At 41.9% G+C, this 24,574-nt stretch overlaps 2 protein-coding genes across 8 annotated transcripts in view; one reads left to right on the top strand and one right to left on the bottom strand.

The window, feature by feature from the left end:
* The window catches only part of primpol (primase and polymerase (DNA-directed)), a 94,015-nt gene that overhangs the window by 66,819 nt on the left and 2,622 nt on the right, over positions 1-24,574 (top strand). For 2 of the 4 annotated variants that reach the window (XM_070878723.1, XM_070878732.1), the window contains exons 6-14: positions 2,784-3,074; positions 3,793-3,955; positions 8,930-9,027; positions 10,395-10,481; positions 10,609-10,717; positions 12,487-12,569; positions 12,670-12,716; positions 16,664-16,982; positions 23,764-24,559. In XM_070878723.1, coding sequence (XP_070734824.1) covers positions 2,784-3,074; positions 3,793-3,955; positions 8,930-9,027; positions 10,395-10,481; positions 10,609-10,717; positions 12,487-12,569; positions 12,670-12,716; positions 16,664-16,982; positions 23,764-23,936 — 1,370 coding nt within the window. In that variant the 3' untranslated portion in view covers positions 23,937-24,559. Of the gene's footprint in view, positions 1-2,783; positions 3,075-3,792; positions 3,956-8,929; positions 9,028-10,394; positions 10,482-10,608; positions 10,718-12,486; positions 12,570-12,669; positions 12,717-16,663; positions 16,983-23,763; positions 24,560-24,574 lie in introns of those variants that run through there. The other 2 variants (XM_070878740.1, XM_070878749.1) reach the window with 2 other exon arrangements.
* Positions 17,329-24,574, bottom strand: part of cenpu (centromere protein U) — a 56,399-nt gene continuing 49,153 nt past the window's right edge. For 3 of the 4 annotated variants that reach the window (XM_070878763.1, XM_070878772.1, XM_070878783.1), the window contains exons 11-13: positions 24,473-24,534; positions 24,048-24,204; positions 17,329-17,965 (exon numbers count right to left, since the gene is read on the bottom strand). In XM_070878763.1, the coding sequence (XP_070734864.1) occupies positions 17,852-17,965; positions 24,048-24,204; positions 24,473-24,534 (333 nt within the window). In that variant the 3' untranslated portion in view covers positions 17,329-17,851. The remainder of the gene's footprint in view (positions 17,966-24,047; positions 24,205-24,472; positions 24,535-24,574) is intronic. The other variant, XM_070878792.1, reaches the window with a different exon arrangement.

Below are 24,574 nucleotides of genomic sequence, written 5' to 3' on the forward strand. Positions count from 1 at the left end.
ATACGCTTGCATTGGTATTCTGATTAGTTCCAAAAGCTGATGTTTACTGGCTCATTGATGGGACCTGAAAGGGTAGTTCTGTCACCGGGCCTTGACCTTCTTCCCACTCGGCTCCAGATAACCCTGCTAACCCATGTCCTGTTGAGTAGTGTGGTCCTAGCTAGTCAAACAATAGGCTTTTCATCATGCTTACAACTGCCCACAGACTTTATGCGGGACTTTGAGTGCCAACTTATGGGGCTGGACTTTCCCCTGATGATCGCTGGGCTATCGCCCATCTATCGCCAAAATAGGCAGGCTATCACCCATTTTACCTTAAAAGTGGAAAGTTGGGCCAGAACATCGGCCAAAGATCGCCGGCCCAACTTTTGGCACACAAGAATTTCGCATCGCCGAGGTGATTGCCCACTGCAACTTTCACCATATCGCCCACACATCGCCGGGCTGATCGCTCGCCAAGAAGATCGCTGAAGAAAAGCTGTTCCTGACTGGTACTGTTCGGCAGTACTTGGCCATTGTGAACGTCGGAGGAAGTGAGAGGCTTATGAGGAGAATTAATTTATGAGTTATTTTAAGGGCCTTACTGACTCTTTGGCAATCATCTGCTCACATTTCTATTTATTGAGGACAAAATTTAGGGCATTTATAGCATTAGTGATGGGGTCTGTAACTTCTCTACCATTATTGGTCACTAATGCTGCAGGCTGAAGATGGGAGAAGGTATATTGAAGAGCATTATATGCCTAATCAAAGAGATGGCAAACTGCTGCGGAGGAGGAGACCTTACACCCGACGAACTTACAGGGAAAAGCAATCATACCTGAACTTGTCCAATAACACGTACCTTAGGAGGCTACGCTTCCGAAATTAGGTCATCGCTGAGATATGCCAGTTCATCAAGGGAGATTTGCAGCCTACCAGCACCATCAGGACCGCACTGCCTGTTGAGGTAAAGGTTAATGCGGCACTTTCCTTCCACGCATCGGGCTCCTTTCAGACCTCAGCTGGAGACATTTGTGGTATCTCTCAGCATGCCACACATTGTTCCATTCTACAGGTGACTAAAGCCCTTTACGCTCGCAGGATGGACTTTGTAAGCTTCCCTATGACCAGGGAGACACAGACCGGGAGGGCTTTGGGTTTCTCGAGAATAGCAAACTTCCCCAAGGTGCAGGAAGCAATAGACTGTATGCACGTCGCCCTGAGAGCACCTTTACAGGATGCGGAACTGTTTCGTAACCGAAAGGGATTGCACTCCCTGAATGTGCAGCTCGTTGTCGACCACAACCAAATAATCATGGCAGTAAATGCTAATTTTCCAGGCAGCATCCATGATGCACACATCTTGCATGAGAGCACTGTCTCTGACCTGTTTAACAGTCAGCCACAAGGTCACGGTTGGATGCTGGGGGATAAAGGATATGGCCTTGCCAGCTAGCTCATGACCCCCCCCCTGCGTAATCCCCAGACGGAAGCCGAGAAGTGCTACAACGAAAGCCACATAGCTACACGCAATATCTTCGAAAAGACAATTGGAGTGCTGAAGCAGCGCTCTCTGCGGACAACTCGTGCTGGGACATTTTAGTTTTAATTTTGATTATCTCTCTCTCCCTCCCTTCTTTAGTTCTCTCACTCTCTCTAACTTCTCTCTCTCGCTCTCTCCCTCCCTTTGCCTTCTACGCATGCCTGGATGACCCCTGACCTCCCGAATCGCGGGAAACCTTTGCAAAAAAAATACGCATGTGCAGAAAAGTCGTTGCTAGCGACGCCTTGCCTTCCACATCACTGGGGCCCATTTTGCAACGCTAAGGCCCAATCCACATCGCTGGGCTATCACTGAAAAAAAAAACGAAAGTTGCGATCTGAAAAATGGGCGATCTTCCAGCGATCCTGAGAGCTGAAACATCGCTAAGGCTGGAACATCGCCCATTTTTTGGGCCCTAGCGATCGAAGTGGAAAGTCGAGCCCTGTTCCTAGAGATCATTTCCAGTATGGCGCCAATGTGATCTATGGAGTGTGTGAGAGCAGGTAAAGTAACGGCATGTCTCTCCAACCAATCAGATTGAAGAATCCTCACCGAGTCACCAGGAGGTATAAATTAGAATATTTAATTCATTGGAAAATCATGTACAGAAAGTTAAATAAAGAGAGGGAAAGAAAGATGAGATGAAAGATAAAAGAAACCGTAAAAACATAATTAAATTCTGAAGGAATGGGACTCCACACTTACAAAATTAAATTTTCAATGCTAGAGAGATTGTTTGACAGTAATTAAGATTTATAACAACGTTAAAAATTCACTTACACTTGAATGCACCAACCCTAACTTTTTCTGCTGTGTTAATTAGTGGGTAATTACAGCAACTTCACACCCTTGCATTGATTTCAATGCTGCGTCTATCAACAAGGTGCCGGTGTAGCGCAGCTTGTGGAGGAGTGGGGAAAATCAGAGGAACTTCTGGATTTCCGCATTTAACAGTGCATATGTGGACTCCGGAAGTTGCTGTCCGATTTACTCCAAATTAAAGGAGAATGCTGTTGGCCTCACTGTTCTTCTTAATGCTAAATCTAGGCCATTACCTATGTAATTTTTCAGTAGTTTGGTTCAGAGACTTTTAAGAATGGTGCTAGGTTTCCACATGTGGAAGGGACCTGGCTGTTCAAAATAAAAGGTTCTAAATGTGTTATTAAGCAAGACACTGAAATAATAGCATCTAATAAATTATTGTACAAATGACTCCATAACCATGTTGATTGACTATGAAATTTGTTTTTTGTTTCAGGACATTTTATAAGAACAATTTTGCAGCCTGCGATTAGAGTATTGGAAAAAAGACGTGGGAGAGTTGACCAAGATCCGAGTGACAGTGCCTTGCTGTCAATCAGTGCAACATTTATTCCAATCACTTCAGACAAGAGGAAGCATTTTAATCTAGATCGTTGTGAGAACTCCCCCTCAAAAAGGATTAAATGTGCAGTGTGGGAAAAATCGGAGAAAAGCAATTTGGATCCAGATTTGTCATTTCTGAATATTAAAGATAAATATGGAAGTGACCAACTCTTTGTAGATCTAGGTAAATGCTTTTTTTTTCATTTCAATCTATAATTTCAGTTAATAATCTTGTAATAACCGACTCTGCCTGTATGTGCCTGAGAATTGAAGATACTAACTAAAGGATGAGTTGCTCACTTAGTTTGGTAGCCTCAGTTTGCCAATACGGTACAGGTGATATGGAAGTTGGGGGCAGAGAGGAGCCTTGGGAGAATATATTTTAATTACACCGTAAGCAGTTATAAAAAAGATGTGTTTTTTTGAGTTCCTCTAACTTTAATATTTAGCTTTAGAAAAAAGCATAAGCATTATTAAAATTATAAATAAGGAAAATGAAAGGTGACAAAGCAACAGGTACAAATAGTCTGGCAGTAATTATGTGAATACTTGGTGGGTCTATAGGACTTCATAAACAATGCTTTAGGATTCATTGGTGAAATCCACAAAAGATATTCAGAAACATAAATACAGAAGGCAAAATAATGCAGATGCTGGAAATCTGAAATATAAACAGAAAATGCTGAACATCTGTTACAAGAAATTTAGGAGAAAGACCATTTGACTAAATTCCTCTGATGCAGGTTATATTGGTAACCACAATTGCATTTTATATGCTTGAGGCAACTATTTGCTGGTGTCACGTTACCCAAATTAAGATTCTTTCTCAATTGTTTCATTTTTTTGCTGTAAAGTGTAATATGTGATAGGACTTGTGCTTTGCTTTGATTTTTTTTTTAAAGGTGTATATACAAAGAATAGAAACTTCCGACTGTATAAATCATCCAAACTGGGAAAGAACACTTCTTTTGAAGTTGCTGAAGACAATCAGTTTGTTCCCAAGCCTCAAAAGAATGTTTCTAGAGAGGAGCTATTTTTTCTGAGCTCTCTGGTCAGCAACGTTAGGTACAGTATCTATAAAATTCAACATTATTTTGAAAAGTGGGGGAGAAATATTGTTTACAACATACAATGGTATCTCACTGTCTTAAGTTACTCCAGAACTGGAGCACATAAATGAGTCTGATACTTCAGTCTGGTACGGAGTTGTCTTCCTGTTAATTAGATATTAAGATCGTGACAAGAATTGAAGAATAGTAGGGAGTTCTCCCAGTGTACTGGCCAATCTTTCTCTCTCAATCACTACCAAAAAATGATTAACTGGTCATTCATCGTATTGATGTTGTGGGTCTTGGGTGTGTGCAAAATGGTTGTTGTGTTCGCCTATCGCAGTTTAAACTAATTGTTATACGTAAAGTGCTTTAGGGATCCAGAAAGATCTGATGATGTACTATATAAATGCACATTCTCTATTTCCAACAAACACAATGAAGTAACTTTATCAGTTTGTGGAATTTTTATAAAAGTAATGTAGACTGATGAGATTCTAGCTTTAGACTTCCTTTTAGTGTTTCGCGAGACTCCTAGGGCTGGATTTTCGGCTAATTTGCATCCCATTTAGTGCCTTGGCGGGGCGCAAAAACAATTATTTTGGTGCGAAACTTTCAGCAATGGTTTTGCGGCGGCACTAAAACTTAGCGCCTGCTCACTGTTTCCACCGTTTGGATGTCGGAAATCGTCGTGCATTGCTGCGCTAGTGCCCCGGGCGGAACTTTCGGCCATATCGCTGATTTAGCGTCCTCTTGGGAACCCGGCAGCAAAACGCAGTCGCACCCCGGGCGCTAATGGTGCCATCTTCGAAATGGAGGAGAAAGTCGGAGTTCTGAGTGATTAAGAGCATTGGGAGAAGAATGTTGCGTTACTGCATACTTTTCATTGTAAAGTTTATGTGAGTTTATAGTTTGTTTTAAAGGACATTTAAGGACCATTTAAAAGATGGGGGCTATACTATGTCAGACATTATACCAGACTACTGCTATATCTATATGGCGTCGAGCTGCAAGAATGCTTATTGATGATCATTTTGAACGTAATCGAAGAGGTCGCAGACATATGGGGAGGAGGCCTTACCCCCAACGACTTTACAGTGAACTTCGCTCATACCTGTAGGTCTCTGAAGCACAGTGCGTTAGAAGGCTGCACTTCCGAAAAGAAGTACCGACAGAGATATGCCAGTTCGTACAGGCAGACCTACAGCCTACCAGTGGCACCAGAACTGCACTGCCCGCCGAGGTGAAGGTGACTGTGGCACTTGCCTTCTATGCCTCCGGCTCCTTTCAGGCATCAGCGGGGGACATATGCTCCATCTCGCAGCACGTTACACATTGTTGCATTCGGCAGGTGACTACTGCACTGGATGCATGCAGGATGGACTTCATAAACTTCCCAATGACCAAAGAGGCCCAAAATGAAAGGGCTTATAGGTTTTGTATGAATTACCGGCTTCTCCAAGGTTCAGGGTGCCCTTGACTACGCACATCGCCCTGCGAGCACCTTTACAGAATCCAGAGGCTTACCGAAACTGAAAGGGATTCCATTCCATGAACGTACAAATCATTTACGACCATACTCAGCGGATCATGGCAGTCAATCCCCAAAATCCAGGGAGCATCCATGATGCTTTCATCTTGCATGAAAGCACTGTTTCAGGCCTGTTCCAGCTTCAACCACAAAGCCAGAGCTGGATGCTCGGGGACAAAGGTTATGGCCTCACGACCTGGCTTATGACTCCCCTGCAGAACCTTCAGACAGAAGCCGAGCATCGCTATAATGAGGACCATGCAGCCACACACAACATCGTCGAACAGACAATTGGAGTGCTCAAGCAGCACTTCCGTTGCCTGGACCACTCTGGAGGCTGCCTGCAATACTTCCCTCAGCAGGTCTCTGAGTTCATTGTGATGTGCTGCATGCTACACAACTTGGCCATCATGAGGGGACAAGATTTGCCAATGGGGATTGCAGGACCACCTCAGGAGAGGGGGGGGGGAGGAGGAGGAAGACGAGAAAGAGGAGCCTGACAAGGAACCCATGCCACCACCACCCCCACCACAACCACAGTGGAGGCATCATGGAAATTTTGTCGGTGCAAAAGCCTTACATCAGCAGCTCCTAATTGAATGCTTTGTTTGAAGAGTGAACGGCACGTTTGACCGTTGCCTGGCCACTCTATCCCACTATGTTGACTATTCCCCCTCTTATTCTGCAAATGAGATACTACACAGGAATGGTTAAGGTGAACAAAAGTATTTATGAAACATTGTAAACTTTTATAACTTTGTTAACATAATTTGCAAACATTGAAACTTTAATAAAATAACATAAATTGTGATTAAAGTGTCATTAAACAACAACAACATAACCAACACCCCTGCCCCACTGTCTTTTACCACCGGCTTTCCCCCCCCGGTCCCCCCACTTACACTTAGCCCCCTCCCTCGCCTGCTCCTCATACCCAAAGTAGCACCACGATGACATGCAGCAATGTTGTCGGAGCGCTGCTGTGTTGGGAGGAGAGACATTGGAGACGCCTCCTGGGGAGACATTGGACGAGCTCATGACGTGGAAGGACCGGCTTCTGACTGGCGAGCCTCTTCATCAGCGTCGCCAGTCACAGGTGGTGTGGGGGTGTGTCTGAGTGTCACACTGGGGAACTCGGAAAGGCTGCTCGCCACACCCTCTGTTACGGTCGCAGTGAGATTCTTGATGGTTGCGGGAATCCTACCCAGGACATCAAGGAGCTGACAGGTGAGCTGGATGCTGTCCCTGGACATTCCCATCATGTCCAGTTCTGCATCTGCCTGTCTGTCAGCAGACCGACTTTGCTGACTCACCCTCCGGAGAGATGGTATACGTGATTCGACCCCAGAACTGCGTTGCTGCATGCCACTAGTCCCAGGAGCTTCAGAGATCTCAAAAGCCCGGGAATGTAACATCATCCTCGGAGGAGGTGATTGCCAGTGGAAAAAAAGGTGTAGGATGCACCTGCCCCCCCCCCGCCGGCGTCGGAATCGGTTGCTCTATCAACTCTTGTTCCTCCTCCTCCTCCTCCGACACATGATGGCCTGACGGGAAGGATTAATCCGAGTGATGCGACGCCTGTGACTGGTCATCTGGAAGTAGAAAGCAACAGACGAGTGGTTAGCAGCAGGGGAGGGGGCAGGATGACATGAGTAAGGTCACATAGCACAGACTCAATTGAAGGACCGCCGCTAATCCATTATATCTAGTCCAGATATACTGCATCACATTACCCCAACCCTATTCCACAGACACTGCATCACATTGCCCCAATCCAGCCCAGGCGGTGTGTAGGACTTATCCTCAATATGCAAGCGGGCGTCAACGCCACCACTGGCAGGTGCCCGACCTGAGATGCTGATGAGGCCTGCCACTCGCTCATTCAGGTTGGGTCTGAGACGGACGCCGCCTGTCCGCACCTGTTCATGGCAGTTGTGGGACTTCTTTGCCTGCAAAGATTAAAATGGGAATAGTTACCAGAGGGTCCATCTGCTGTTGCGGCACACACAGATAGCCACCAAAGCACTTATATCATACTGTCTGAATGTAATAGAGTCCTCTGTTTAATGGCCTTGGAAGTTGCATGTGGTTCATCAGCAGGACATCGAAGTGCGAAAATATTTTATGAGATCTCAGAAAGTAATCTTAATAACGTATAAAGATCATTCATGGCAAATAGGGTGCCACACTAAGCCTACTGATGTGTCATGAGAGACAGCAACACCATGAGAACAAATAGTTTAAGTAATAAAGGAGTGCATCAATAAAAATTTTACTCACTCTAACAACCCTCGAAAGATCATTGAACTTTTTCTGGCAGTTTCCCAGTCCTGATCAGTGTCTGAGGTAGTGATCTCCTCAGCAATTTTCCTCCAGATTCTGTTAAAAATGGATGGCAGTGGTCTCGATCCACCCCTCCTGTGTAGTTCCTGCCATCTCCTCTCCACAGCCCCCACAAGAGCTTTGTTAGCCTCTTGTGAAAATCGCCTCGCACGCTGCCTGCTGTCCTCCTCCTCCATCATTAAAATCGAATAATAAAATGGCTGATTCAGCCCCAGGTGTACTGCGCATGCGCGCGGTCGCGCCCTGCATTAGCATTTGCGATCAGATAGCAGACCAGAAGCGCGGGAAAAATAAACAATTTGTGCATGCACAGCACGGCCGATTTTTTTAGGGTTGGAACTTTCGGCTCCAGCGCACAAATTCTGTTAGTGCCAACGCCCGTCGTGAACTTTCATTTGGTGAAAGTTGCGTACTCTGGCACTAACGCTAACACAGTGTTAAAATTTTGATTTCGCCGCGATTTGCTCCCCAAAACAGGCGAAATTGCAAAAGGCTGACAATCCAGCCCGAAGTTTTCATTGCTTTCTTTAAATTTGTTTCGTTGCACCTGCACTAATCCTATTTTTAGATTAACTTTATTTATATCATTGCACATACACAAATCCTATTTTTGGATTAACTTTAAAAACAAGATAATTCTGTTAGATCAATTAAAATATATATATTATGTAATTAAGAAGGCATACGGAATACTTGCCTTTATTAGCCGAGGCATAGAATACAAGGGCAGGGAGGTTATGCTGTAAATTGCTATGATTCTATATTGATCTTTCACTTGCACCATGCCTATTTTTATGTTTAAACACACTATTTTCCTGATGACATAAATTTACTGTTCTCATTACACCTTAATTTTTTCAAATAATTGTATTTTATGTAGTAATAAATAGAAGGAAAAACAATATTGAAAGAGCACAGTAATTGATGGTTTGTGATCCAGATTAGCTAATAAAGTGGTTAAAGATTTTGAATTAGCTTATAGAAATTCAAAGTTTGGTGCAGTGATGCATCCTAGAGATTAGTTATCAAAGAATGTCAGATACAGATACAGGGTAGAACTATTTTTAGGTACACAGTTTGCAAATTTGTATGATCTAAATACTATAAAAATTACAGATTTTCTGACGGCTTGACAGTTCTGACTTGTGATAGCTCAGATACAAAGAAATCCAACGGCTGGCATGTTGAAGATTACCTGAATCTCTCTGCATCAGGTATTCAGTTTGCTAATAATCTGCTTGCATATTACTTAGATGATTACTTAGATGGATCACCAAAGTAGACCTTTAATCTGGCATTGCATAGTTTTAAAGCTGTCTCTGTTGGTTGTTTACAATTATAAGGAAAAAATGTTAGTGTTATTTCTGCCCATATCTGATAGTGTCCATATTTTGCTTCTTACTATGCGTAAGATCCAAGTAGGGATTTTCTCTATCTGTTTTGGTCTTGATTTCTCAGAATTAAGTGGGAAGCATTCAATAGCGAAGTTATATCCTCGTATTCATCTAGCTGCTGTTGGGCTCTGGGGCCACTGACCAGTACGTTCGTCGCCAGAGTCTCTTCCAAGTTTTGATGTGTAAATTAGCACCATAGAAGTGATCATGTTAATCTTTGCAGTCTCAGCCTTTGGCTACAAACTAGTCTTGGTCCCACTCCCAAAGTGAAGTCCGGAGGAAGAAATAAAGAATTTGAAATTCCTGTCTCTGCTAATTTAGTGAAAACATGTTAAAATATAGGATAGGTTAAATTAGTAAGAAGTCAGGAAAGAAAGAAAATAGGACAGATGCAATTAGAAAGAAATTGCAGAATTAAATTGACTAAAATACATATTTTTAATTAAAAGTAAAATATCTCCTGCAGCATTGCTTGCATTCTAAGGAGTGGAGGTCTGGGAGTAAGCAGCAGGGTGGGTTAGAGATAAGGGAGCAAGCAGCCGGGAATGTCCAAAGCCCATCAGAGCGGGGTAAGCTAAGAAAGGGGTTGGGAGAGAGCAGCGGATGGGGTACAGGAATAGTAGGAAGAAAGCAGAACACAGGAGGGCAGGGAACAATGTAGTTGCATTGTGCATCTATCTGGAATTGATCCTCTAGCTGTGGTTGATCCATGCTATGTACCTGACCAAGGTACTACATGGTTAGCTCAGAACAATCGGCAACAATGCAAGTACCCTACAATCCGATATATCTATAATCTTAGACACAAAATTAATAAATAGGATAGATACATTGTGCTTCAAGTGTTTGTTTTAGTGGTTTAGAATTATTATAATATTGAAGTGACTTTATTAGGGTTCGTTTGTGTCAACATGATATGTGAGCTGAAAACTTCCAGAAACATATAATCTAGCAATAGCCCGATGATTAAGATAGTCACATCTACTTCACATTGAGATGTGACTATTAAAAATATTCGTGGCGTGTCTGACTTTAGGTGCCACTCACTGATCAATACAACTTCATTAACATTATTTCTGAGTAATAAACAAGGATTTTTGAATACTAAATTTCACTTATTTAGAAATGATCATAACTGTTCACCTTATTCTGCTGTAGCTTGTGTGTGGTGGATTTCTGTTTTACAGAAACAATGGTGGGTTACCATTGTTCACCCTACCCAGAGATTGACAGTTTTATCGCTGGTCAAGTAAACAAGGGAGGAATACAAGGTGGTAAGTTTTTATCATGTCACCCATCAATACCACTGTGTTATTAAACCTTATCGCAAAGCAGGAATCTTGTTAGTTTCATCTTATACTGTGCTTAAAAAACTGCTTTAAAATCATTTAATTTCCTCAGCGTTGCGCCGATGGAATTATTTCTCCTCCGAAGAACTGATTGTTTATGATATCAGCAAAAACCACTGGTGTGAGAACATTGGCAGAGCTCATAAAAGCAACAATATTATGTAAGTGCAATTCACCCAAATGCTAACTGATCTAAGCAGCAGTCTCTGCAATCACTAGACGTACCTTCATTCAATGTGCAACAGGTCAGACTCTCCCACTAGCTCAGTAAGACTACGCAGTGAGTAGTTGAACCATACGGACCAGGAGGGTTCCAGATTAGATTCACAGTCCTATCGGGCAGGGTAGCAGTATGGACGTTAAAAGTGGCCTCGGCAACCCTGGATTTGGGGGGGCGGGGAATAGCTGGGCTTCTCACTCCAGATCACTGCCGAGTGACCCCTGCTGAAATGTTTCCACATGTAGATAGCTACTGAAGGCAGGTTTCAGTGCCAAGGCTCATATGAATAATAGCACATGGATGAAAAAAAGACTTGCATTTATATAGCATCGTTCACGACCACCAGACGTCTCAAAGCGCTTTACAGCCAATGAAGTATTTTTGGAGTGTAGTCACTGTTGTAATGTGGGAACTGCGGCAGCCAATTTGCACACAGTAAGCTTCCACAAACAGCAATATGATAATGACCAGATAATCTGTTTTTACATTGATTGAGGGATAAATATTGACCAGGACACCGAGGATAACTCCCCTGCTCCTCTTCGAAATAATGCCATGGGATCTTTTACATCCACCTGAGAGAGCAGACGGGGCCTCGGTTTAATGTTTCATCCAAAAGACAACACCACTGACAGTGCAGCACTCCCTCACTACTCCACTGGAGTGTCAACCTATGTGCTCAAGTCCCTGGAGTGGAACTGCAACCCACAATCTTATGACTCAGGTGAGTGTGCTGCCCAATGAGCCACAGTTGACACTGAGGTATAGAAGGATGTGGAAGTACACCCCAGCAAGAAGTTCACGCTTTCAGGAGAGGAGGGAAGGAGAGAAAAATTGACCAGACAAAAAAAAAATTGCAACTACTTAACCTGGGGCTAACATAAAATTAGCTTTATTTAGAATATTATGTCAGTTGCTGTAAAACTTATGTTTGCTATATCACATTTACTGCTACCACCCTCACCTCCACAGTCGGTGTTATGCTGTTAGAGTACATATCTGACATTATGTGGATGAGCCGGAACCTCCCTAAACTTAATATTGCTAAGACTGAAGCTGTCCTGTTTGTTCCGTGCAAAAAAGCTCCCTTAGTTTGCCCAACACCATCCCCTCCTCAGCTACTCGATCAACCAGAGCTCAGCAGAATGCTGGCGGAGGATGCTCCTGGATTTTGGTGATCACTGCTGTTTCCAAACATAGACTGGAATCTCAGTAGCCCCTAAAGTAAGTGAATGCATTGATTTTGCATGCACTAAAATCCTCATTTACAGATGTATGCATAATTGTTTAATCTTTTTAATTATGGAGCCATGGAAAAGTTGCAGCATATGTTCAGTAGAATGATGAGGTATAAAGAGACTATTCTCCTACAGGACGCAACCTCGACAAACCAGTTAAATGAGTCCGCAGCAGAGACAACTTTTTAATACATTTTATGTTATAACAGTGGAGATGTGCCCAATGCTCCACTTAGTTTTCCCCAACATACAGGTTTCAACATTCATTCCTGGCACTTGTGAAATTTTATGATGAAAATACCTTTTTATTAAAAAAAAGTAGTTTTCACATTTCTGGGGGGTTGGGGTGGTAGTTTGTGAGGGATATAGTTTGTGGGCAATTGTCTTAATGGCTGGCAGCAAAATCTCAGTAACAGTACTTATGGGATCATGTGAGAAATCGCATATTCTATTACATTCTCTTATTTTGTAGGGTTGTGGTTGACTTAAAGAGAGAAATCTGGTACCAGAAATGCTATGATCCTGTGTGTCGTGCTCAAAAGTTTAGGTCTGAAAGTAAGAACTTATCTTCTTCCATTGATTTTTTAACATTTCATTACATAATCCAATAGTTTTACTACACACTAATTTACACTAAATTCCTTTTGGATTCAAGGTCACCCATTACCACATGAATGCTGTTTGGATTTCCTCATTGATATGGTATGTAATGAAACCAATTCATAGATCAGTATTGTAGCTTTGTATAAAGTAAAAATAAATCATTTGACTTGCTAATAATCATGGTTCCCCAGAGCAATAGGCACGTATTTCCTATCAAGCTGCAATTTAACAGAAATTAAGTGCATTATTTCATTTGTACTGTTGAAGTCACAATCAATTCTACTATCCTAATGTGCACCCTATAAAATTTAAATATATAAAATGGACCAGTTTTCCTGCTGCTACTTTTAAGAACATGTTGCAGATGTGTGTCTACTTATAAACAAGCTGACCCATTTTTGCAGGCATCTTATGATAGAGGTCCTGGATTAATGGGCACTCCCTGATAAATTTATATGTTAGAAATTCACCAGCTAAGAATCTACAATGCCCTCTACAGTGCCGCAGGGCTCAGTGCTGGGACCCTAGCTCTTTGCAATATACATCAGTGATTTGGATGAAGGAATTGAGTGTAATATCTCCCAAGTTTGCAGATGACACTAAACTGGGTGGCGGTGTGGGCTGTGAGGGGGACGCTAAGAGGCTGTAGGGTGACTTAGACAGGTTAGGTGAGTGGGCAAATGCATGGCAGATGCAGTATAATGTGGATAAATGTGAGGTTATCCACTTTGGGGGCAAAAACACGAAGACAGAATATTCTCTGAATGGTGACAGATTAGGAAAAGGGGAGGTGCAACAAGACCTGGGTGTCTTGGTTTATCAGCCATTAAAGGCGGCAAATGGTATGTTGGCCTTCATAGCTAGGGGATTTGAGTATAGGAGCAGGGAGGTCTTACTGCAGTTGTACAGGGCCTTGGTGAGTCCTCACCTGGAATATTGTTCAATTTTGGTCTCCTAATCTGAGGAAGGACATTCTTGTTATTGAGGGAGTGCAGCGAAGGTTCACCAGACTGATTCCCGGGATGAGGAGAGACTGGATCAACTGGGCCTTTATACATTAGAGTTCAGAAGGATGAGAGGGGATCTCATAGAAACATACAAGATTCTGACGGGACTTGACAGGTTAGATGCAGGTAGATTGTTCCCGATGTTGGGGAAGTCCAGAACCAGGGGACAGTTTTAGGATAAGGGGTAGGCCATTTAGGACTGAGATGAGGAGAAACTTCTTCACTCAGAATTGTTAACCTGTGGAATTCCCTGCCACAGAGAGTTGTTGATGTCAGTTAATTGGATATATTCAAGAGGGAGTTAGATATGGCCCTTACAGCTAAGGGGATCAAGGAATATGGAGAGAAAGCAGGAAAGGGGTACTGAGGGAATGATCAGCCATGATCTTATCGAATGGTGGTGCAGGCTCGAAGGGCCGAATGGCCTACTCCTGCACCTATTTTCTAAGTTTTTATGTTAAACACAGTTTAAACAGTCCTGCCCTATAGTTACATCTATCAGCAATCTTGGGAAAGTTGTAGTAGCACGACATGGAAGGGAAGAAGAAATGTAAAGGTTGATTTCCATTTAAAAAAACCTATAAAACACTCAAGGTTTTGTGACATTCCTGTCAGACCACATTTGGAATACTGAGCATACGACTTGGCTTAGAAAGTGTACAGTAATGAAGACAGTGAAGTTTCTCCGGGTACTGGAGAGAGACAAATCTCCAGGACTTGATGGTTTCCACCTCGGGATATCAAAAGAAAATAGGTGGAGAAACTGCAGATGCACAAGTCAGAATTTTCCAAAGCTCTCTACATTTAGGATTTCTGCCTTTGGAGTGGAAAATTGCAAATGTCACTCCATTATTTAAACGGGAGAACCAAGGTAACTAGAAACCAGACAATGTAACTTCAATTGTGGGGAAGTTATTGGAATCAAAGACAGTGATTGACCACTTGGACAAATATCAGCTATTAAAGAGTCAGCATGGATTTGTGATGGGTAGATCATGTCTGACAAATGTAGTTTAATTTTTTGAGATCACGAGCCTAGCAGGGTGTCTATGGAAGGTATTTGATGAGGTTCTGCACAAGAGATTAGCAAAAATGAAAGCGCAAAGAATTGGAGGCAATCTTGTGACATGGGTCAGTAATTGGTTGGCAGGTAGGATACAGAGTACAAATCATAGAAATTTACAGCATGGAAGGAGGCCATTTCAGCCCATTGTGTCTGCGCCGGCTGAGCAAGAGCTATTCAGCCTACTCCCACTTTCCAGTTCTTGGTCCAGAGCCCTGTAAATTACAGCACTTTAAGTGCACATCCAGATATTTTTAAAATGTGGTGAGGCTTTCTGCCTCTACCACCCTTTCAGGCAATGAGTTCCACACCCCCATCACCCTCTAGTTAAAGACATTTCCCCTCATATCTCCTCTAAACCTCCCCCCATTACTTTAAATCTATTCCCCCTTGTTGTTGACCCCTCTGCGAGGGAAATAGGTCCTTCCTATCCAGGCCCCTCATAATTTTATACACCTCAATCAGGTCTCCCCCTCAGCCTCCTCTGTTCCAAAGAAAACAGACCCAGCATCTCCAATCTTTCCTCATAGCCAAAATTCTCCAATCCAGACATTCGAGAGTGAAATCAGGAAGCGTTATTTCATAAAGGGTAATAGAAATCTGGAACTCTTGCCCAAAAGGCTGTGGATACTGCGCAAATTGAAATTTAAGACTGAGATTAATATTTTTTTGTTGGGGCAGATAGAAAGAGAACAAAAGCAGGTAAATGGAGTTTGGCGGAACAGGCTCGAGGAGCTGAATTGCTTACTCCTGTTCCAATATAAAGCTTAACTCTCTAAGAAATATACAAGATATATTATAAATAAGAAGTGCAACAAGGTTAGATAAAAATGGAAAATGAACAAAAATTATATTTAAAACTTCGTGATAAATGATTAGAATAATTTACCTAGAGGCAAAACTAGTGTTATTCAAAATACAATTAAAGTCCACGATGGGAGTTAGTGACCCAGAAATTGCAGTTGGAGGCCCAGACGCAAGAAAAGTATGCAGCTACATGGTGCCTCCATATCTTCAGACTCTTGCAGTGCTCAGCCTGCAGGCGTATGCATGCGTAAATGCCCATATATCCCAGGGTGCATGCGCAAGAGTCCCTGGGATCACGTGAACCGGCCCAACCAATCAAAAAGGGGGATTCCCATTCTGCTTATGGGGATTCCATTCACGATTAGAATCCCCATAAGCACAATAGAAATGACATTTTAAAAAACTCATACAATCTAAATCACGTTTAAAATTAATTAAAACAATTTAAACATTTAAAACAAATTTAATTAAAAAAAAAATAAATGTAAACATTTTTAAAGGGGCCAAAAATAACAAACTAATTTTAACGGTTTTAGAATGTTTAAATGATTTTAAACATTTTATATTAATATTTATTTAAACCCATACACTGATAAAAGGCCCTATGCCTGCTTTTACCACACGTAAGAGTTTTGTGGGCATTCGCTGGGCAGTAGTTGGGCAAATAGTCCAACTCTCCGACAGCGAATGTTTATTTCCTGCGGATGCGGATGATCTGTCAAGCTGACAGATCACAAGTTCCGAGTTTTTGTGCATGCGTAGTGCGTGCAGAAACACGGAACTTGTGGGGCACTTACGGCCACGTACGCTATCCAATGTAGTGGTGTGATGAAGTCAATGGACCAAATGGTCTTTTCTCATTTTAGGCTATTTATATGTTGACCAGTATCTGTTTTTGTTGTCCTCCGGTATTTTAAGCAAAATGTATTTGGTCTTTTACAGATGTAACAATTAGCTCATACTGACAATGTTTTCATTGCTGGTTTCACTCTATAAAATGTTCATTCAAATAGCTGAAACAAAATGCACGCTCTCTTACTAGCAGGTAAAGGAACACCAACTTATCACCATGTAAATATTCCCCTTGAACATCCTCTGAAAATAAGCTTACCCTGACCGTGTAACATACAATTTGTTTGAAACTAAATTAAACTAACTCTTTCTTCCAGGATAATGAGTTTATTTTTACCATGGATGAAGATGGGAACATTGAGGCAAGTCAAAATAATGTATGTCCAACACGGACCAACTTGCAGCTTGGTGACACTTGGCTGCAGTCTCGAACACAAAATTCTACCCTTATGGAAAATCTGGATGCAGCATTTAGTGACAACACTGATGATGCAATGTTATTAGAAGCTGTTGAAGACACTGAATTTAATGTTGCTCCTGATATACAGTCAAAATTGAGCAGTGAGGAGCCTGAAGAACTGTCTGACAATGACTTACTGGCAGCTGTGAAGGAATTGGAGGCATCTGCACGTATAGGTATGAAATAGAAGCTAATGAAAATACATAGGGGGTAACACAAAATCTGGAGAGAGAAATTTTTTGAGAAGACCCTTGATTCGAACTGGTCTCATCTGAAATATTAATCTTTATATTTTATACAGCTGCTTAGTCAGCATTTATTTCCAGTTTATATTTCTCGTGGGACATTAAAGCTCTTTTGCTCCTATTTACAGGATTCATGGTTTTATCTTTTTCTCTCTCCTAGGCTATATATGATAAATGAATGCTTTTTGTTTATTAACTGTACCTAAGTTTTACATTTAACATATCACTTTTGCTAAAAAAATGATTCTAAAACATTTGAGTATATAGAACCTTTATTTTGATACAATATTTGCTGCTATACAAAAAATGAAATTTAAGGTAATGAGAGACCCAAGTAACTTTCTGTAGTACAAAATAAAGGAAAGTTTTCAGCTATCTATATATATTCTTCCACTGCCATTTGTATTGAAACATTAGGAAATGAAATAAAGATAAACTACAAAGTTTGTTTTATCAATATAAGCCATATCAGTAAAGATGATGCATGCCCATAAAAGACCTGGAATAAATTTTGCTGTTTCTGGATAGAAAGCAGATCGAAACAGGAAGGTTGGAGCACATACCCCTACTTGATTCGACACAATCTTTCCACTCAAATTAATCAAAAATGGCTGGCAAATCGGATGGGTTTCCTTACAGGCACATGCTCCTCTCTGCCTGCTTTTCCTCTATCTGTTGTGCCCAGTCAATCGAAAAGCCCCCCAAAATCACCATCTACCCTATAATGGCCAGTTTACATCATTCATCTTCCATAAAGCAATTACTAGGCACCTTGGCTGCTCTCTTTATAAAACTGTGCTTTAGTTCTTGTCCAGTGATTGCTGTAATTTTGTATTTATTATCTGCAGCTGTTTTTCTGCTCCCAGAATTCCACGTGCTTCTATCAGCTGAGCAGGAAAGCTAAAAATGTCATACTATAGATAAAGAGAGAAAGAAATGAAAATCAGCAATGGAATAATCTGTTATGCAAATAATTGCCTTCATTCTTACCTTTTGCCTTATAGAATGCACAAAAAGTGAAAACCTGGGACAATTCTGTCTATAATGTATGTGCTTTTATTGTAATCAAGAAATATTAGGGGGCACTCTAATACTAAGCAAGTTATAAGAACATAAGAATTAGGAACAGGAGTAGGCCATCTAGCCCCTCGAGCCTGCTCCGCCATTCAAAAAGATCATGGCTGATCTGGCCGTGGACTCAGCTCCACTTAACCGCCCTCTCCCCATAACCCTTAATTCCCTTATTGGTTAAAAATCTATCTATCTGTGACTTGAATACATTCAATGAGCTAGCCTCAACTGCTTCCCTGGGCAGAGAATTCCACAGATTCACAACCCTCTGGGAGAAGAAATTCCTTCTCAACTCGGTTTTAAATTGGCTCCCCCGTATTTTGAGGCTGTGCCCCCTACTTCTAGTCTCCCCTACCAGTGGAAACAACCTCTCTGCCTCTATCTTGTCTATCCCTTTCATGATTTTAAATGTTTCTATAAGATCACCCTTCATCCTTCTGGACTCCAACGAGTAAACACCCAGTCTACTCAATCTATCATCATAAGGTAACCCCCTCATCTCCAGAATCAGCCTAGTGAATTGTCTCTGTACCCCCTCCAAAGCCAGTATATCCTTCCTTAAGTAAGGTGACCAAAACTGCACGCAGTACTCCAGGTGCGGCCTTACCAATACCCTATACAGTTGCAGCAGGACCTCCCTGCTTTTGTACTCCATCCCTTTCGCAATGAAGGCCAACATTCCATTCGCCTTCCAGATTATCTGCTGCACCTGCAAACTAACTTTTTGGGATTCATGCACAAGGACCCCCAGGTCCCTCTGCACCTCAGCATGATGTAATTTCTCTCCATTCAAATAATATTCCCTTTTACTGTTTTTTTTCCCCAAGGTGGATGACCTCACACTTTCCGACATTGTATTCCATCTGCCAAACCTTAGCCCATTCGCTTAACCTATCCAAATCCCTTTGCAGCCTCTCTGTGTCCTCTACACAACCTGCTTTCCCACTAATCTTTGTGTCATCTGCAAATTTTGTTACACTACACTCTGTCCCCTCTTCCAGGTCATCTCTGTATATTGTAAACAGTTGTGGTCCCAGCACCGATCCCTGTGGCACACCACTAACCACAGATTTCCATCCCGTAAAGGACCCATTTATCCAGACTCTCTGCTTTCTGTTCACCAGCCAATTCTCTATCCATGCTAATACATTTCCTCTGACTCCGCGTACCTTTATCTTCTGCAGTAACCTTTTGTGTGGCACCTTATCGAATGCCTTTTGGAAATCTAAATACACCTCTATCCACCATGCTCGTTATATCCTCAAAGAATTCCAGTAAATTAGTTAAACATGATTTCCCCTTCATGAATCCATGCTGCGTCTGCTTGATTGCACTATTCCTATCCAGATGTCCCGCTATTTCTTCCTTAATGATAGTTTCAAACATTTTCCCCACTATAGATGTTAAACTAACCGGCCTATAGTTACCTGCCTTTTGTCTGCCCCCTTTTTTAAACAGAGGAGTTACATTAGCTGCTTTCCAATCCGCTGGTACCTCCCCAGAGTCCAGAGAATTTTGGTAGATTATAACGAATGCATCTGCTATAACTTCCGCCATCTCTTTTAATACCCTGGGATGCATTTCATCAGGACCAGGGGACTTGTCTACCTTGAGTCCCATTAGCCTGTCCAGCACTACCCCCCTAGTGATAGTGATTGTCTCAAGGTTCTCCCTTCCCACATTCCTGTGACCAGCAATTTTTGGCATGTTTTTTGTGTCTTCCACTGTGAAGACCGAAGCAAAATAATTGTTTACGGTCTCAGCCATTTCCACATTTCCCATTATTAAATCCCCCTTCTCATCTTCTAAGGGACCAACATTCACTTTAGTCACTCTTTTCCGTTTTATATATCTGTAAAAGCTTTTACTATCTGTTTTTATGTTTTGCGCAAGTTTACCTTCGTAATCTATCTTTCCTTTCTTTATTGCTTTTTTAGTCATTCTTTGCTGTTTAAAATTTTCCCAATCCTCTAGTTTCCCACTAACCGTGGCCACCTTATACGCATTGGACTTTGATTTGATACTCTCCTTTATTTCCTTGGTTATCCACGGCTGGTTATCCTTTCTCTTACCGCCCTTCTTTTTCACTGGAATATATATGTGTTGCGCTCTATGAAAGAGCTCCTTAAAAGTCCTCCACTGTTCCACCGTTTAGTCTGTGTTCCCAGTCTACTTTAGCCAACTCTGTTAGTAAAGACAAACGTAGGTCCCCTGCAGTCAGAATCAGGGGAAATCATAACGGGGAACAAAGAAATGGCGGACCAACTGAACAAGTACTTTGGTTCGGTATTCACTGAAGAGGACACAAACAACCTTCCGGATATAAAAGGGGTCGGAGGGTCTAGTAAGGAGGAGGAACTGAGGGAAATCCTTATTAGTCAGGAAATTGTGTTGGGGAAATTGATGGGATTGAAGGCCGATAAATCCCCAGGGCCTGCATCCCAGAGTACTTAAGGAGGTGGCCTTGGAAATAGTGGATGCATTGAAAGTCATTTTCCAACATTCCATTGACTCTGGATCAGTTCCTATGGAGTGGAGGGTAGCCAATGTAACCCCACTTTTTAAAAAAGGAGGGAGAGAGAAAACAGGGAATTATAGACCGGTCAGCCTGACATCAGTAGTGGGTAAAATGATGGAATCAATTATTAAGGATGTCATAGCAGTGCATTTGGAAAGAGGTAATATGATAGGTCCAAGTCAGCATGGATTTGTGAAAGGGAAATCATGCTTGACAAATCTTCTGGAATTTTTTGAGGATGTTTCCAGTCGAGTGGACAAGGGAGAACCAGTTGATATGGTATATTTGGACTTTCAGAAGGCTTTCGACAAGGTCCCACACAAGAGATTAATGTGCAAAGTTAAAGCACATGGGATTGGGGGTAGTGTGCTGACATGGATTGAGAACTGGTTGTCAGACAGGAAGCAAAGAGTAGGAGTAAATGGGGACTTTTCAGAATGGCAGGCAGTGACTAGTGGGGTACCGCAAGGTTCTGTGCTAGGGCCCCAGCTGTTTACACTGTACATTAATGATTTAGACGAGGGGATTAAATGTAGTATCTCCAAATTTGCGGATGACACTAAATTGGGTGGCAGTGTGAGCTGCAAGGAGGATTCTATGAGGCTGCAGAGCGACTTGGATAGGTTAGGTGAGTGGGCAAATGCATGGCAGATTAAGTATAATGTGGATAAATGTGAGGTTATCCACTTTGGTGGTAAAAACAGAGAGACAGACTATTATCTGAATGGTGACAGATTAGGAAAAGGGGAGGTGCAAAGAGACCTGGGTGTCATGGTACATCAGTCATTGAAGGTTGGCATGCAGGTACAGCAGGCGGTTAAGAAAGCAAATGGCATGTTGGCCTTCGTAGCGAGGGGATTTGAGTACAGGGGCAGGGAGGTGTTGCTACAATTGTACAGGGCCTTGGTGAGGCCACACCTGGAGTATTGTGTACAGTTTTGGTCTCCTAACCTGAGGAAGGACATTCTTGCTATTGAGGGAGTGCAGCGAAGGTTCACCAGACTGATTCCCGGGATGGCGGGACTGACCTATCAAGAAAGACTGGATCAACTGGGCTTGTATTCACTGGAGTTCAGAAGAATGAGAGGGGACCTCATAGAAACGTTTAAAATTCTGACGGGGTTAGACAGGTTAGATGCAGGAAGAATGTTCCCAATGTTGGGGAAGTCCAGAACCAGGGGACACAGTCTAAGGATAAGGGGGAAGCCATTTAGGACCGAGATGAGGAGGAATTTCTTCACCCAGAGAGTGGTGAACCTGTGGAATTCTCTACCACAGAAAGTTGTTGAGGCCAATTCACTAAATATATTCAAAAAGGAGTTAGATGAAGTCCTTACTACTAGGGGAATCAAGGGGTATGGTGAGAAAGCAGGAATGGGGTACTGAAGTTGCATGTTCAGCCATGAACTCATTGAATGGCGGTGCAGGCTAGAAGGGCCGAATGGCCTACTTCTGCACCTATTTTCTATGTTTCTATGTCCTCATCCCACTGTAGTCCCCTTTGTTTAAGCATAGTACGCTCGTTTCTGACACTACTTCCTCACGCTCAATCTGTATTACAAATTCAACCATACTGTGATCACTCATTCCGAGAGGATCTTTTACTAGGAGATAGTTTATTTTTCCTGTCTCATTACACAGGACCAGATCCAAGATAGCTTGCTCCCTTGTAGGTTCTGTTACATACTGTTCTAAGAAACAATCCCGTATGCATTCTATGAATTCCTCCTCCAAGTTTCTGTCCATATCTGAGACTCTGGCTCTAAATGGGGCCAAACTAAGTTCTCTCTCCCCTCCAAATGAAATGAGTTTGCAGCCATGACTTCATTATCCAAAACCCTCATTAATTAATCAATTCAAATTAGGACACTAATAGGTTAGTAGAGTGAGCAAACGAGGCAATGTAGAGAAATGTGAAGAGGTATCTTTTGGGGAACAAGAAAGCAAATGTATCTCAAATTGTTATTAGAATAGAGGAATAGATCAAACTGGAGGTTCAGATAAATACATGAACATTTCTGCAACATTCCATCTTAAAATATATTAAACTCCTGTGAGAGACTATTTCAATGGGAAAATATATATTTAATTATCTGCATATACCTGTAGTGCCAATGTAAGTAAGTGTTTTGCTTGTGTACTAATGTTATGTGACAGGCTCCTAGCACTAGTTCTAATCCAGTATTAATTTTACTTTAATATAACAGAAACAACAAGTACTGGGGGAAAATATCAGAAGCTGCCAGTGGTGTCCGTTCCTGACCCACTCAATGGTCACCAGTTGTAAAATGCCATTGATAAGACTTGTAGGATGGAGCCAAAACATTTGTCCCTTCTCTTTCACTGCCTCCCTCAAATACTTGAGCTTCTTTATGTATTGTCTCATTTCCATTTGGGCTGCCATAGATTCAGTGGATCTTTCAAGAAGGCCCCATCACAACTGACATTGTCCTGACCCAACAATTCAGTGAGTGACCCACGGATTTTTATAAATAGTCAGCAGTTTCTTGGCAACTCACTGAACCTTGCTGTCTCAACAGCAGAGTAGCATGGAGCTTCTCTGGGCCTTTTGGCCTTGGCCTCCTTATTCCTCCTCCCTCTCTCGCCAATGAGAGTGGTCACCAGCCTCCCTCTCCCCCTGAAAGTGTTCTTTGCCACTGCTTCTCCTCTTCCCCAGTTAATCCATGCCCCATTCCCCCCTCCATTTGTTTTTCCCACCCTCTCCATTTGCTTTCCTTTTTCAACCTTGTTTAATTATCCTCCCACTTCTGAAGCAGCCAAACTTACTGCTCAACCTGAATACTCTATTTAGTGTTTTCCTATGTGCGTCATCATGGGAGATCTGAAAGATATCTATAAATACAAGCGCTCTGCTCTCTCTCAAAGTCCACCCCCACATCTTCATTAAGCCATGCTCATCTATCATCGCCATCCTCGTTGATCTCCCAAACATACCAAACTTAAAATCCTCATCTTCATATCCCTCCACATGCTTATCCCATCTACACATCCTCCCATCCTGTTTCTGACCTTCTGTGGTTTCTTCCTCGACTCCACCATTTAATTATTTCAAACCTACAATTTAGCAACTTCCTTTCTTAAATCATCTGCCTCTCTCCACAGCATTAAAAGCCTTCTCAAAATCCATCTCTTCAACCAATTCTTTGGTCACCACTGCTAACTCCTATAAAGGCAACATCCCTTCCTTCATGGAGCAGCTTTGGGCTTTGAAGTGCAAGCATTATAAAGGTGCAAGCTGCCATTATAGCTGGTGTGTTCCCAGGGCATTAATGTGAATCCTGCTAATGGGCAAAGTTCTAGGGAACCTGAACTTGTCTGAATATCAAGTCACTAACCAGCATTGACAGATGACCAACACAAGTGGATACAACAAACAGAAGTCTTACCGTTTCTTTCTCACAAGGGTTTTTATTCCTATGTTCAATATATTGTGTCTTCAGCTGTTTAAAACCAGTCATGAATTGTGTCGCAAGCTGCAAATCTGATTTCTTTTGACTCAGTTCAGAATATTCCTTCCGCAAGTGTTTGAGTTGTACTTCTTGCCTGTAAATAATCATAACTTTACTTTCCAATTTAGAGTAGAAACAAAACAAATCAACTGGTCTGAGGTAACTGGATAATAATTTAAAATGAGTAACATTTCCACTGTGCATTTAAAGTTGTATTTCATCACGATGAATTAAGTGACCTAAGATCATCAAAAAGAGTACACTGCTTGCAAAGAAAAAACAAGGACCATACTTGAAACATAAGTAAATGGTCAAATATATTTTAAGTACCACATAACTTTTAAGATAAAACATAGCATTACTCGTTTAATTCCTTCTGAGCTATTAGAAAATGCTTTCTTGTCTTGTTGAAGGTTGTCAACACCTGTAAACATTAAATATTGGTTAATTTCAACTCGTAATAT

This window comes from Pristiophorus japonicus, chromosome 1 (assembly GCF_044704955.1).
Source record: "Pristiophorus japonicus isolate sPriJap1 chromosome 1, sPriJap1.hap1, whole genome shotgun sequence".
NCBI classification, from domain to species: Eukaryota; Metazoa; Chordata; class Chondrichthyes; family Pristiophoridae; genus Pristiophorus; species Pristiophorus japonicus.